General features: G+C 34.9%; 2 protein-coding genes and 1 non-coding gene across 3 annotated transcripts; all 3 read left to right on the forward strand.

Annotated features, from left to right (window-relative positions):
• Positions 1 to 9,580: 9,580 nt before the first annotated feature.
• Positions 9,581 to 12,128, forward strand: LOC147868264 (uncharacterized). The gene is made up of 2 exons (XM_087317175.1): positions 9,581 to 10,258; positions 10,959 to 12,128. The coding sequence occupies exons 1-2, from the start codon at positions 10,075 to 10,077 to the stop codon at positions 11,867 to 11,869; spliced, it is 1,095 nt and encodes a 364-aa protein (XP_087173301.1). The 5' UTR covers positions 9,581 to 10,074; the 3' UTR covers positions 11,870 to 12,128.
• A 1,293-nt stretch (positions 12,129 to 13,421) lies between these two features.
• On the forward strand, positions 13,422 to 13,495 carry TRNAI-UAU (transfer RNA isoleucine (anticodon UAU)). The gene has a single exon. It is a non-coding gene; the product is annotated as a tRNA-Ile (tRNA).
• A 1,130-nt stretch (positions 13,496 to 14,625) lies between these two features.
• LOC147868266 (uncharacterized) lies at positions 14,626 to 15,997 on the forward strand. Its single transcript, XM_087317188.1, has 2 exons — positions 14,626 to 15,258; positions 15,730 to 15,997. Exon 1 carries the CDS (start codon positions 14,808 to 14,810, stop codon positions 15,255 to 15,257), a length of 450 nt encoding a protein of 149 aa, XP_087173314.1. The 5' UTR covers positions 14,626 to 14,807; the 3' UTR covers position 15,258; positions 15,730 to 15,997.
• Positions 15,998 to 16,605: the final 608 nt, after the last annotated feature.

The following is a 16,605-nucleotide window of genomic DNA, read 5'->3' on the forward strand; positions in this document are numbered from 1 at the left end:
TTTCGTTTTGTTTTTTGGCAAATAAAGTCTTTTTTTAATTAAAAATATTATATTTTGGAATTTGGGATAATGAAAATGGGACGAGTATTTTAATTAATACACCAAACTAGAAAACTGAAGGTTCAATGGAGGGGATCATTTTGGCCAACGTGATTGTAGGACTGATCAAGCATTTAATCCAACATCTTGTGTATCTCACAAGTCTTTGAAATGACGAGATGTTAGGTTCTTGATGGTATTTGCATCACCCTTTATTTTTCTTTTAGGGAATTTGTTTGGAGTCAAGGGCTAATAAGGTCTATGTTAATCTATGTTCATAAAGGAGGTTGTTAATGCTACTCTGTTAGCATTGGGTGATGCTATTGTATTCAAGTTTCAACCATTGCTTGGTAAGTGCAATATTGTTGCAGTTACCTTGTGAACATTGCTTTTAAATGCAATTCTATCACTTATAAAGGCACTGAGATAGTTGTAATCCTTCACTTTACTGAAAAGATATGGGTGATGGGATGGGGTTTTTATGGCAAAGAAATGAAAGAAAAGATTGAGGACAGAAAGAAAGTTGTAACCACAAGTGCAAACTCAATTTAATTCTACATATAGTCTTGACTTGTTGAGACATAGAATGGGATCTGAATTACCACCACCCCATTCATGTGGAAGTGTCAATCCAAGCCCCAAAACTAAGTATTTTAATTTTCTTTCTCTTTTCCTTATTATCTTATCATATACCATGTTTCATCTCAAGCCTTAGAGGACATGGCACCATAGTAGCTTCATCTAGAAAGCCTCATCGACCCACATGTAGAGAGAGGTCCCAAACCTTTTTGTGCACATGCAATAGGTACATCCTAACATCACTTCATCATGCAAGGTTAGGATACTATTGAAAGTACATCTTGCAGGTTTAATCTAACAACATAGGGTAATTGTCAACGCTTAGACCATAGACTATTGAATAATGTACCAATTATAGCTTATGCATAAATAAACAAGATCATGTCATATGTTACTCAATGATGATAAAAAAAAATATCACTAGAAAAATCACATTACAGTCATAGATCATCTGATATTTATACATGGTTAATAGATTGTTTGCCCTTATTCAGCTTTAATGGTCTAAAATTTGCTGATAAACAAACAATTGCTCACTGCACTGCAATGTCTTTTGGTGTCCTTATGGAAACTTCACGTCTTACTCGATTCTTCTTCTTGAGAACCACCTTGAGGTCTTTGTGTAGGGACATAGCACCATCTAACCTTTTGAGGGTGAGATGGGCTAGAGTGAGCCTCAATTGATCTCAAGCTAGTGATAGTTAATCTAACTACTAAAGCAAAGCCTAATCTTAATCTATGAGTTACTCACCTTCAAAAGTTGAGACATTAACATTTAATCACAAAGAGACTTTACCATGATTTTACTCACTTGATGAAAGAGAGGAGACAATAAATCACCAATGAGAACTTAATTAGTTACAAGCATCCATAATTAAATAAGCTTAGTGTTGAGTTGTATGTGAACCTATTTTTGTCATCTTCGCCAACCATTGTACAAAAAAAACATGTCTCGTTTGAATTATGTCTTCGTTTTAAAGCATCGCCAAAGGCAAGCCACCAACCATCAATGCCAAAGAAACACTTTTGCACAAAATGGAAGGTGAGAATGCCATCCTGCATCTAGAACTTGACACTATCACTTATGGTGTATACTATAAATCATTAGTATATATATAATTACACCATTAATTTATTAAATGCTACAAGGCACTTTTGGTGTTTATGTTTACCACACATGTCCATCCAATCTTAACATCTTTTTAATGGGAATATTGATCATAAGCTAAACGCATGAAAGAAATATGGCCATATCATAATTTGTTGTGGACCACCCTTTATTAGGTTCGAGTGGCTAGTGTCCAATGGGTTTGACATGTGAAAATGACCATTTCGGGTTGCTAACTTGTGTAAAATGGCAAGATCTCTCACTTGAAAAAGGGTTTTGGGGCTACCATTTGGTCATCATTCTCACCCTTTTGCATCCACTTTCCTCCATGTAGCTTTTCAATACTAATTAATCGCTATATGGATGTTTTTTACTTAGCAATTATCTATTCAATTAAGACTAGCTTATTTCTTAATTAGTGTAGTGATTAGACCTCCAAAGATGATAATATAATCTCTCTCTCTCATTACAATGTTGCTTCCATGCGACTTAGCTCACATGCATTGCGATGTGAGATGGGGCGTTGGGGCACAAGTGATGAGAGTGGTCGACTATGCACACTTTTCCCTAAACAAGTTCGAGAGTTTGAGTATCACACTTTGATACAATGCTCTGCCTTGGATCATATTCAACCATGCTTTTCACACATCTTCAACCAAGCCCAATCCTTGCATGAATTTCTCTCACAAGCACAATGTGCACTCTCAATTGCGACATTCATTGGTAAAGTTCTTGAACATCGAGAGTCTCTACTCACTTTCACATTATCACGTGAAATGTAATATTTTTGGTCTCATAGGTCATATTTGACCTTCGAAGGCGATAATATAATCTCTCTCTCTCTCTCTCTCTTATATTGCTAAATGTGTGTGAAAACACTACTTACAATATGGTTAACCACTAACTACATGGGCAGTGGAACATGTTGAATTGTCAATAGGGAAGACGAACCTATCAAAGCAAGGTCTAGTAAAGCAACTTACACCCTTCATTTAAAGGAAATGCTAACATGTTCCACAAACTATTATGTTAAAAGGCAATGCTAATAAATTCCCAAAAGAGTTGCTCTTCCTTAGGCAATGTTAATAATAGTAATCTCCAAAGGGAACCCGTCGAAGGAATGCGTGGCATGGTTGACTAGGTTTTTAAACTTGATTAATAATTTTGCAAATTTTTAAACATGATTAATATAAGTGATATTTGATTAGGCAGAAAAATTGAACGAAAAAGTATGAACAATAAATCTATTGTTTGAAAAGAGTATTGGAGTTTCAACATTCCCAAACAAACATAAAAATGGTCCAATCGTTATGTTTTTCTACCTAAACTAGTCTTTGAATTCCTCCAACAATGGGGTGGAAAATGAGAAATCAAAGAATACATTATAGTATTATTGCGTGTTATTAGACTTTCAAGTTTCTACCAATCATATATAATTCCATATTTGGGATAGTAATAATTGATTAGCATCAACAAATTGGAGTCAGTAGGTAGCATTTGAATTGAAGGAATAAACTCACATATGTGGTCCAATGTTATGTGAGAATAAGTGTGAGAGAGACTTGGGTGGCATCAACATATTTACCAATTTGAATTATAATCTATTGTAAGAAAAATATCAAAGAGATATGTTAGTCTATAACAATAATGACTACTGTACCACATGATGAAATTTTACATACAAGTGAAACACTAGCCAGTTAGATATTAGTCCCTTTCCAAGTAAACAAAAGCATACAATATAGATAAGTCCCTTGAACTTTCAGCGAAAGCCAAAATTCACCCAAGCATTAGGTTAATGTACTATAATTATTAAATGGTATTAAGTTGTCAAAGAGAACTAGATTACATCCCATTGGAACTTGATCAATGGAAATCTAAATGGATCATAATGGACATCTCATCATTTAGTAATGGTTTACGGAAATGGAATGTGATATCAAACAATGAAACCAACAAACTTGTTGATCATCAAGTTCTTCAACTGAATTTCTCAAAGTAATTATGCATTAAAACTATGTAAACAAATTACTAAAGCTAAGAAGATTAGGATTCAAAAAATCGTCATCATATATTCATATAACTTGGCATAGCCAATTATGATGGAAATGTTGAAATTGTTAAGTAGGATACAAAATGAACATACATCAATGGCAATAAAATTATTTCTAGGTATGCACATATGTCTAAACTACAACATAGGTTCTTGATGTGGGACACATTGAAATATTATAGATGTTTGAAAGGTCCTAGAAAATCACACTTACACTTTCAAATACACCGAGTACTAAAAGGCAAGTCCTCAAAGAGAGAGTTTGATTCTTACTTTTGATTTGTTTTGGGTATTTAAGCAAAGGCACAAACACTTATGGTGGATCCTTTTCGAAAGATAGTATAGATTCTTTGCAATATCTTTGAAAGGTCCTCCTTACTTTAGGCTAGTTTTAGGCATGTCAAAAGAAGACGAATAACTAGATGTATGCATTGAAAGGTGGGAATACTTATAACGATGTCATCAAAAGTCCGACTATTACTCATGTCAATTCTTATGTGTGTACTAGGGCAAAGTACCAAAAGTATATATATAAAAACGTATAAATATATTATCATTAAGAACGAATGATAATAAGGTTTATTGAAGTGGGCTTATAAGTTGAAATGGTGGAGATCAAGGTGGAGGTAGTGAGATGGAGTGAGGACCCTAAGACAAGGGGAAAGTAGTGATCATAAGGGAGAGGGATAATATGTCAACATCTTGAAGTCTAAAAATAATAGGAAAAGGATCCTAGTATAGTCATGTAGGTATGCTAAAGGTTTTCGGATTAAAAACAAGATACACGATGTCGAAGGTTCCGATAATGTGGTGGAATGTGAGATGTGGCGATGGAAAACGGTGGAGGAGGATATTTGGGATTGGGATGGTGATGATGGATGAAGTGTATGTGCAACGATGATACCAGAGCAAAGCAAAGCAAAGCAAAGCAAAAATGTGTAAAAAACAAGATGGAGGGGTACCACGAACAAGCATACAAAGATTATAGAGAAACTTTTGAAAAGTGGGAGAAAAGTTAGGTGAAGTGTGAGTCCTGTTTAATGAAAGTAAAGTAAAAACAAAATTACGCGATCGTGGCGCCACACCTCTGACTAAACCAATATGACCACTGCTTTAAAAAATTCATAATTTAATATTGATTTGATGAGGAGAATAATATTGAAAAAAAGGTGAATAAAGATAGTATTGTATTCGTAGGAGTGCGTATGCATATACGTATTCACGATTTGTGTATATTTATATGGTCCCAGATTTATCCATCTATTCTAAACTGTGGAAGAAATTAAAATATCGTCATCATCTTCACACGTGTTCACACATTGGTTCATCCCCCTCCCGTAAATCATATTTTTGGTTTCCTATGGACATTAAAAAGTCTAAGTTCTACATATGAATGGTTATATTGTGTTTTGGTTGCATACCCTAATATGCATTTCTATGATGTTACAACTTACAATAATGTCATGTGTCACAGTCACTTTGTTTGTGTGTATGTCTCCATATATTTAGTGCATCAGCTATCACATAGTCACTTTGTAATTATGCATATGCATTTGTTACATTTTTTAAATGTATGTGCATACATGTTGAAATGTACGTGCATACATGAATGCATTTGCATACATAAATTTTGGTCACATTAGCACCAATAACATGCATATCTATGCTAGGACATCAAGTACTGTTGGTTATTTTTAACAAACATTAGGGCACACACATACCATTAGATCAATATAAGTAAAAGCCACTACAAGCATTTGGTCATTATTAATCTGTACTTGTACAACAAGGAGTTTTCATTGCCATGGCATAATTATTATTATTCGGCCAATCTTACTCAAGATCCGTAAGGCTTAGGATAATGACAATTGTGTTGTATTAAGGATTGTAAGAATATATGGTGGATGATTGCACTCAAGCATCTTGCACTTAGTATGGTGGCTTCACATAGCATGGATGTGGCCATCCTTTTTCTTAATATTATAATATACCATTATCAAACAAGACCTAAAACTTTGTTATAAATATACTTGTAATAAATTTGATTGATGTGACTATGCCTAAATGTGACACTTGTTAAAAGATAATGTATAGGAGGCATACATTCCATAGTCTTTCATTTTCTAAGTTAAGTAAAGATTCTAAGTTGAAGGTTGAAAAACCAAGTCTTTAACATGTAAAGTGATGCTTAGAACATCATGAAAGGGTGTATTGTTTGGGAGAATCAACAAAGAGCTTATCTTGGTGTATGCCTAAAGTTGTGTGGATTGCCATAAATCTTGGGTTAGACAAAAGTGACAGTAACCTTTAAATGCCTAATGTAGGTCATTGTATATTTAGATACTTTACACAAGTTTATATCTCAAATGTTATTTGAGGACAATATATTTGCCATAGCGAAAACTCAACATAGGGTTTTGACATGTTCTATAGTGTAGGTTTCAATGCCTGAAATGATTAGTATTGCCTATAGTCACTAGTGTAAAGGTGTTTGCATCGTTTAGTTAACCATACATTGTTTTTCGAATGTAGATGTTGATTAGGGATTCTTGGAAACATTGAAGTGCACCATGTTTTCCTAAGCGATATTCAATCATGAAATAACTCATGTGGTGTTCAAAACACATGGTACATCTAAATCATACAAAGCATAACAAGTTGAATGGACAAATGAAGTTCTAGTGCATGGAGGATAAAGAGATTACAAAGCGCAAAGCTACCTTTGAAATAGGATCAAATTGCTAAATAAAATAAAATGTGATGTACGATGTTGGCAAGATAATCAATAAAAGAACATGAGACAAATCCTTTGGTAAGCAGTGTGCCAAATGAAGGGTTTAAAATCAAATATGTTTTTTGTATTTTATTTTTCAATGTGAGAAATCTACGAAATGTATTATATATTGGATATATATTTAGTATTTACGTTCAAGTCATCTTAAATGATGTACATATGTGAGTGTGATACATGGTATGAACTAAGCGACATAAAATTGGGAATAACAAGACATTGAATGCTAAAACACGATATGTAAGCATTTTGATTCTACGTTATATTAGACATTTAGTCATCCCCACCAATCTACATTTACAAAGTATTTCTTATGATAATTTAAAGAGCATACCTTATTAAAATTATGTAAGCGTTAATTTGGTTAACTTTGAAGTGAATGAAAGTCAAAGACTTTGTTTGCAATTGATAAGGTTGTGAGTTTGTCCGAAGGGAATGGGTTCGATGTTGGTTGCATTATATAAATTGTTTACATTTTGAGTTTGTCATCATGCTGATGGAGAATTGACTTATAATTGCTTTCCACAACCCAAGAGTTCAAAACAATTTTTTTATCCCCAACATAAGTTACTATAATCTGAGCTAGTTCCCAACATAAGTTTCCACGAAAGTGCATGTACTATGCTATATTTCACCAATTGAGATTGATGTACACATACAATAAGAATTAACCTAATTTACCAACCGAATCTATGATTGCTAAACATATTGATTTGGGATAATTAAGGAAAGCGAAAAGTTTGCGAGGCTTGCATTTTTCCATTAATTACTGACGAAGGATTGCTAGGAGCAATATTATATTGCTTTGACTGACAGGAAACTAGAGAGAGGTAGAGGGGAGAAATGAATGAACTCATTAAATAGAAGAGGAGAATAAACATAAAATTTTGAAATTAGCTTGAAGCTTTTATACCTTGTGACAATTAAGGTTTCGAAATGTTATTGAGTCTTCGGGATTCACGAAAGAACCAAAATGCTTTAGATCGAACAATTTTTCTTTTCACTCATTCTACAGAACTATTTCGTAACATTTTCAAGCCACAAGATAGAAGAATATTTTGGGTTTGCTACATGAACAAGATGTAAAGGAGTATTGAAGTTTCTATTTTCCCTATAAAACAAACTAACAAGAATACCTAATGATATTGTTATTTGGGAATGCCAAAACATTTCATAACAACTAGCTTGACTAGCCACGTTGAAATAAGGTTATGGTTTATTTTTCATCCAAATCTAACGTGACTAACTTAATACACAATTGATTAGAAAGGAATATCTAAATAACAGGAACAACTCAAGATATCATGCACAATTAAGCATTTCTAGCAATGGATTCACGTGTTTGTGAACAATCTAACCCCCTTGCCCCCAAGGTGTGTGCATGTTACTATTTGCAACTGGCTTAAAGTTACATAAAAAGCTACACAACTTTAATATGAACCAACCCTTTTAAAGTTGGAATATGTATGACTAGAAATGATCCCAACTTAAGAACAATGAGAGCATACATACAAGTATACACACCAAAATGTAACATGTAGATATTTATACGTGGTGCTATGACCACTATATATTTATCAACATGTATATGTCATCCATAGTGTCCATTGTGACAATAGTCATTGGCCACTACCTTGAGGACATCTCAACATTCTCTTCTTTAATATTCGGCTCTTGTAGCACCACTTTTGTGTGTACAATGAGTCTTTGGATGAAATACCTTGAGATATAATAATAAGGGCTATCTTTTATTTTGATTCTGTGGTTTTATGTAGATTTGAGGGTGAGAAATTTTATATCATCTCATACTTGCAGAGAAGAAATGCAACAATGACGATGACGAAGTACGGGACCTCTGCTTGAAACACAATACTTTTTGATTGCTAGTCTAGACTCTAAACTTATTTTTGTTTACATTGGGAGAAGCTTGGCATGTTGGTCATAGGCTTTATTGTGAAAAAGTGAGTCCAATTTGGCGTATATCTTATTAATGACACCACTGATAATTGTGCACCATACACTTGAAAGCAAGTAAGACTATGTACATAAACATATGTACACATATATGTTCCGTATTACTTCACTAACTGGGCTAATTCTTGAGTGTGTGTCAATATCCTCCTCTTTCCACATATGGTTCTCCTTTTTTTGAGGTTCTTGCCATGTGATGCTAATTATCCTAAGCTTGATGCTTACATTTTATTCCATATGATGATAGAGATATTAAGTCATTCATTAATATTCCCTCTTCATCTTTAGAGATAAGGCTAGATTCCTCTAGAGAAGAAAATGATATAAAGAAAAGATCTGTGCACAAAACCCATTTGTTTTTTCTCTTGAAGGATGAAAAACTATGACTCCTTTCGATTGCATTTGTCACGTCTAGATGTCTTGCAATATGTTTTGAGACAACCCTCAATCAATGTTTGGCTTTTAATGTCTTTCTATATAGTAAGATAACACACATCCACACACATTTCTTTGACAATACTAAATAGGCTACATATATTAGAACAATCTATTAATGTGCACATTAATGTGTGCGAGCGCGCACACACACAATCATTCAGTCCAATTAAATTCCCATAAGAATGATTGTGATGAAAAAAAGAACAACAGTATGAAGTATATCATCTTGTGCTCTTCCAAGCAATAAAGCTTGTGCGATGTCCAAACTCAAACATAAGTCATGCTATAATGTGTTGAATTATTTAGTCTTATGCTCTCGTCCAAGGAGCTAAATTTATTGTGAGCGTCCAAGAAAAACATAGATAATGCAACAATCATTTAGGATAATCGAATAGTGAACCTTTTAAGGAAGAACAAATTCACTTCATCGTCGAAATTCATGTACTCTAAAGTCGGTAAAACGTTCCTTCTACACAATCCGGATGTTTTTTTGTTTTTGGGGAGGAGGTCTACAACAAAGAGTTTATAGTATATATGTGGCTCTACCAATTTTCGTCTTCACTACCATGACCCCATTACACCTAGCTAGGCCTAGCCTTTTGATCCACCTTTAATAGACTCTTTTGTTTCTTTTTGTTCTTCACACATACATGGATAGGGACACACACACACACACACAATCAGCTTGAGTCCAATCTCCTATTAAAACCATCTGTTTACCTCCCACTTCATCCTCTCTTCTAGCTTTGATAAATATCCTCCTTACTAGTATAATATATACTTTAATAAGGTAATTTATCATCTAAATTATGATTAATGCATACTTAAGAGCGACATACTCAATCGAGACAAGTGCTAAAGGACAATGTTTAGGGATTTTTAGTATATATGTCATAGTTAATCTCACACTAAGTATATGCTGATAGACTGATAGTGAAGAAGGGGTCACAAGTTTAGTTCAAAGTTTCCAAAATATAAGTTAGTCATTAATATTGTTAAGAAATCTCATCATTAGCTATATATATATATATATATATATAATAAAATCCTCAATTCACATTGATTTGAGTTAAATTTTATTTGGAAGACTATATAATGAGCTGCAATGGATGTAGAGTTCTAAGGAAAGGGTGTGGTGATGGGTGTGTATTGAGGCCGTGTTTGCAGTGGATCGAATCCGGCGAATCGCAAGGCTTTGCCACACTCTTCGTCGCCAAATTCTTCGGTCGATCTGGCCTCATGGACTTCCTCACCTCTGTCCCTCATACTGAAAGAACATGTATAATTCATTACACTCACACATACAACTCCTTTTGTTCTCTTTCATGTTTAGCATTTTTTATATTTGATGAATAAATCTTGGGGCATCCTTATGTTTGTTTTGGGTTTGTTGTACAATTAAGGAGTTATACGATGTATATATATATTTGTTTTGGTTTTTACAGGGACACATTGAGACCTTAATTACACTTGCACTTCTTCTTCTTCTCATAACTAAGTTATCTAATACTGATATCATTTTATTACAAAGAAAATTTCACATTGATAATTAAGACTAAGAATTATTGCAATTCTATATTTCACATTGGTGAATTATTACTGTGTACTATTTAATAACATTCCTAATTAATGATAATTTGATTCATTGCTAGCACATTCAAATTCATTCCAATTTGTTTAGGGATACAATGCCATTGGGTAGGTTTTTTAAACCATAGTTCCCCCATTGTATGCATCTTGAGATTCAAACCTCATGCCTTCGGGGTTCCTATTGATTAACCCTAACCAATCTAGCTATACTGGTTACATGCACATTCTGAGCTCATGTCATATCTCAAATTTCCATTATGTTGCAGCATTTCCATGGTGTGACCATGTATGTAGTTCATTGAATCTGTGTATCAATAGTTTGAACATTTGAGGTAAGTGGTTGTCATGCATGTTTAATGTTTTGAATGTCCAACTGTAAAAATTTTCAGTTCTATTCCAATCACTTCTATACGAAGCTTGCGGGAGGACGGTGAATCCGGTGCACGGGGCAGTAGGTCTACTTTGGTCAGGCAAATGGCATGTGTGCCAAGAGGCCGTGCAGACTGTCCTTAGCGGAGGGACACTTCATAATCGCTATACCAACATTGGTGATGATGAGATTGATAATAATCGTAATAACAAGGTATCAAAGAGGAGCCGGAGCAGCACCAACAATTCTTGTAGTAGTAACCTTAGATCAAGTATGCAACACTACCATTCACTTACTCGGGAGCACATGCCATCTTCTAATGGGTGCTTAGAAAGTGACCAAGCAGTGCAACCTATAACAACTCAATCACATGTTCGTCATTGTGGTTATAATTTGGACACCCTATACAAACCTCAGCGTTTTACATCAGGTGGAGTTAATTTAATCCAAACCTTTGATTCTCATGATTATGGCGAGGTCAATTTTGACTTACATCACACCCCCTTGAGCAAGAGTAAGTTATACCCACATAAAAGGCCAAAGCTCAATATCGTTCATGAACATATGACCAACAAAAGGAGTGATATTGATTATAGTGTCAAGGCCAATTATAATGTTCATTGTATACCAAATGAATGCAAGGACATCTATTTATATAATGAAGGTGATGAGAAAATCAAGCTTGATTTGGGATTGAAGTCAGTCGATCATATATTTCATGAAGGAGCATCTTATGGTAACAATATTAATAATGACAATTGTAGTGTTTCTAGCCCCTCTAGTGGAAGCATGGTCACCACATTGGAAAGTTTACAACAATCTTCAATAGCAAGCCATCAGAAGCTCTTTTTATACGATGATATCTCAAATATGCCCCATGATAGGGAATCACCCCGAACCAATTTTAAGCTCCTCAACCTTTTGGTATAATTATTAATCTAGTGAGCATGTGTGACTTTAGATATTGGTTAGAAACATCCCCATTATATAGTAGATATATAAAAACGACAAATACTTTTCCATGGCCATTTTGTTGAGAGTTTAGCCATGCCTTTATTTTCCTGAAATATTTAATAATAGACATAGTTCAACCAACATTCATTGGTGTTGGTGCTAATGTACTTGAGAAGAGAATTAATACCCTCGAGAATATAAACATATATGTATTATTGTGATCAAATTCATACAACATGTATTCCTGAGTCCCACAATTACTTATACTTTGACAATAAGATAGTTCTCTCTATAAAGAAAATAAGTTAGGTTTTTGAAACATTTGAAAGGTTAGCCCAATGTTATATAGTTTTGGGGTTGCATAACCTATGACGGATGCCCACCCATGTATGAGCACAAAAGCTTTCTATTTATGAGGTTAACTCTTGGAGTTTTGGGTTTTCAAAGTAATAAATAGTGTGCTATAAGTCTACTAGCACCAAGGTTGACCCAAAAATCTTCGACTCAGGCATAGACTCAATATTTATTTTACAAAAAGTTCTTACATTCAATTAGACTGGTAGCCTGGTAGGTAAGTAAGAGAGGAAGATGTTAATTTGGTCAATAATCAAAACCCATCTAATTTATGATATTTTTTGTTGTCATTTGAACAATCTCAATAGAAGTAGAGAAGAACGTAAGGATAGCTTTTAATTTGCTTCTCCATTGATACATGTGATCAATCTTCTTCTAGTGGTATGCGCTTATATTAGTATTTGGGTAATAGATTTTGGACTTCTATTTGAATTGAAGAGCTCTCTAAAGTTTATGTTTTGTGTGTGTTTTATTGCATGTGCAATCTCACGTTTAGCAATTGATACACTCAATGAATCAACGTTACATTCTATTGCGATTGATGATTGATTTTAACAAACATTGAGTTGATGCTGAACTAAAAACCCATCATATGAACCACTATCATCTAAGCTATGAGAAATGCATTGCAGATTATATTATCATTTTTAGAAATCAAATTGAAAATAAGGTTAGTGAGCCGACTAGAACATTCGATTGATGGATTTTGTTCCAGTGGGATAATGTGTCTGGACAAGGTGGGTAAAGGTGGGTACATCAAATCAAATGCATGTGTTAATCTTGGCTCGAGTTATGCCTCCTCACCAAGGTCATGAACAAAGCTAGACCAATCGCTACCCTAATGTTAGTGACACGGGAGGTAGGAATGAGCCACCAATTGTTTTCAAGCCACCTAATTATCATAGTAGTCTCCAAGAAAAAATAAATGAGGATCATTTAATTAAGAACAATGTCACTTACATTTGTAATCTAGACCCTGAAAAACACTTAAATAGAAAGAAAGACCACAAAAAGAAGATTACTAATAGCATTACAATCAATAAAAACACTAGTTTTCCTAATGGAGAGAGGACAGGACAAAACAATGAGAATCTCAACCAACAAGCATGAATGATATGTCAACAGAAATTAGTAAATTGGTCTTTACTTCTACAATCACGTATTTGATTTGTGTGGTCTTGTAGCTCAATTGGTTAGAGCATTAGTCTTATGAGCCAAAGGCCATGGGTTCAAGCCCCATCTTCACCAAACTTCTTATGAGCCAAAGGTCATGGTTCAAGTCCCATCTTCACCAAACTAACTTGGACGAGAAATTCATATCATAGTTATTCTAATGGTCTTGTAGCTTTAGTTGGTTAGAGCATTGGTCTTGTTGTGGGTTCAATACCAACCTTCACCAAATTGAGAGGGGGATCTTTGGTCTTGTTGTGGGTTTAATACCAACCTTCACCAAATTGAGAGGGGGATCTTGCTTGGCGTTGATCATCAAAAAATAAAGCAACTCATCCTCATGTCACTTAACTTTTGGTCGTAACTAGCAAGAGGGGGGTCTCGCTTGGTGTTAACCATCAAGAAATAAAGCAAAGTTCACATATTGTAGAAATTCATCCTCGTGGCACTTAACATTTTGCGGTGTAGCTTAGTTGGTTAAAGTGTATCTTATGGGTGGCAAATTTCAATACCCAGATTATTATCATCTTATGAAACTTGATTTGGTTATGTAGCTCAGTTAATTATAAACCATTGGCCTTATTAGTGGAAGGTCGTAGGCTTGACTATTTTTACCAAATTGGCAATGAAGAAACATAGGAGGCACTCATTACAAAACTTGGGACCAATAGCAAATTGAGCTCATAGTTGAATTCTTGACACTTATTATAAATGTTTCTCTGCTGCTTACTATAGAAATTCATCGCCGTTGGCCTTGAATGTGTGACCAATAGCAAATTGAGGTAATGGTTGAGTGCTTAACACCATAGAAATTTGTCCTCCTTTCATGATGCATGTTACGGGCATAACCATAATTTATCCTGTGGAAGTTTGTACCATAGAATTATACACACGAGAGGTTAATTGAGAGTGTAAAGGAGGGTAGGGTGGTTTACTTTTAATCCTAGAGATTGAGACAACCCTTAAGGACCAAGTGTGAACTTTCCTAGGGGCCTTAGGTCTGGATATAAATATGAAGCCTAGCTATCCTCATTCGACACATTGGTCGACTATGTTGGACAACAGAATCTTGTGGCGAATGATTATGCCAAAATAGTTTCACTAGTTGTGCCTCGCTTCTCCGGATTAAGTATTTTGATTTGATACATGTTGTAGAGGAGATCAAAATATCACTCTAGGAGTTTCATGGGGAGAGGATTCGAGCTCAGAACCAATTACTAAAGAAGATTGGTGGAGATAGTGCTAAGACCTTGCGTTCTTTTGTTGTGTGAGGATATTTCCATGGCCGCAATTCACTAACATTCTAACTTAAAATCCATTATTGTAAGAGCTTCGATCGATTGATTCACAAAACAAGATTGTTTTCCCTCTTGTCTGTGTGTCTGTAGTTATGGCATCGCTGTCCTTCGCGGGTTGCCTCGTCCCTAGCAACAAATTCCCCACCATCGTCACACCTTCAATACAGCAGCAGCAGAATAAGAAGACTCATCGTCTGAGTCTTCCAATCTCTGCTAGGCAGAGGCCATCGGTGGAGGACCTGTACAGGATCTACGTGGAGAAGAATGTTACGAAGGAGAGGCTATCAGAGCTAGGGGTGGAGAGGTGGAGGAGATGGGAGAGTGGTAATAAGAGCATACATGACTGGCATTGGAAAGTGGATGAACAAGTCTATATCACGAAAGGGTGTCTACGAGTCACTCCTCATGGTTCCCCTGATTCTGCCCATTTCTATGCTGGAGATGTTGTTCGCTTCCCAAAGTGGTTCTCAGCAACACTTGCAATCGACGGAGAGTACGAGCAACGCTATCGGTTCTTGGCTTATGGCGAGGGCGAGGGTTGAGGTTTGGAGTTCAGCTTCTCTCTTTCAGGATGATAAAAATTCTAAGTCTAAGTCTCTCTCTCTCCATAGGTCACATTCAAGATGATATGTGGATATGGTCCCATTCCCTAATGGGAATAGGATTACTCTATCCTATTCCCTCATTCTTATGTTTTCTCATGGTATGTTGATTATGTTGTATGCTTTCAAAATGCATTCAGTATGTGCACATATTGTTTGGAAAACAAAGAAAATGTTAATGCTAAATGCTGTCGAAGATGGTGTCTTAGAAGTTAGAATGCGTAGGAGTAATTAAATGAGAACTATGGTGGGTTTAGAGGATCATGAGGTGAGATACTTGGGGTCTACAAGATGCTTGTGGAAATGCATGTTTGTTATATTAAACATCCCTTTATCTTCATTTTTAGCTATGATTTTTTCTTTCATTAGGTACACCTTTTTTTAGATTTCTTATGACCTCTTATCTTCACAGGTGCGTTCAACTCTTTCTGTCTCAGAATTCGACCTTAGAAGTACAAGTTGATCAAACTGAGCTGAATACTGATGGCTGATTTTGGATTTCAATGTTCTGAAGTGATGTTTGCTCTCATATATCATTTGGAAGCTTATCTACTTTCAAAGATAGATGTGAGAAATTTTGCTTGATAATCTGGACTTAACTTGAATCCAAACCTTATCATTAGACATTAATATTGTTTTCTATATTCTGAATGAAAGAGTATGACGAGTGGTTTGCCCAACTATTATTCAAAATACCGAGATACTTCATCCATAGCCATAGCTTTTAGAAAAAGTTTTTGTTATTGATGAGAAATATTGCAATTTTCTGTACTTTTCTGAGTGCCTAAATGGTTTTATCATTTATAAGTCACCTGTCTAATTGTTTTTTCCCTTTTTTCATTCTCATGAGGATTATTTGATTGATATCTTCGTTACATACGATTTTTATTTTAATACTGTTCCTTTTATATTTGAGGGACCTGTGTCATTATCATCACACCAAACAGAAGCTAACCTTTCCTTTCAATGGTTCTCTTGATGCTCTCTACATGACCATTTGGGCCAGTCGTCTCTCTCTAAATGTTTCGATTGTGTTTTGCAGAGTTAATATTATAAATTGAAGGTATCATGATGTATGCTTGTCACATTTTCTCGCTAATAAAGTATTATATTGTGAGAACAGCTTATCTATTATCCGACTTTAAATTCAGATGCCACAAATGATGAGCAGCATTGAACTTGACAACTAAATCTCATTTACATCATTTGAGAAATTAAAAGTGTAAGGCCTTTTAAATTTGTCTACAAAAAAAACATATACCATGATACAGCATTAGATAGTGATAAT

This window comes from Azolla caroliniana, unplaced genomic scaffold (genome assembly GCF_043228905.1).
Source record: "Azolla caroliniana isolate FFs.n. ecotype wild unplaced genomic scaffold, voAzoCaro1.0.p SCAF_1, whole genome shotgun sequence".
NCBI classification, from domain to species: Eukaryota; Viridiplantae; Streptophyta; class Polypodiopsida; order Salviniales; family Salviniaceae; genus Azolla; species Azolla caroliniana.

What these genes read in the sequence shown, in the direction of transcription:
- LOC147868264 (XM_087317175.1), top strand. Translation starts at nt 10,075, where the DNA reads ATGAGCTGCAATGGATGTAGAGTTCTAAGGAAAGGGTGTGGTGATGGG. An exon ending in CCCTCATACTGAAAGAACAT is followed by an intron (nt 10,259 to 10,958) that starts GTATAATTCATT and finishes AAAAATTTTCAG; the next exon opens with TTCTATTCCAATCACTTCTA.
- LOC147868266 (XM_087317188.1), top strand. Translation starts at nt 14,808, where the DNA reads ATGGCATCGCTGTCCTTCGCGGGTTGCCTCGTCCCTAGCAACAAATTC.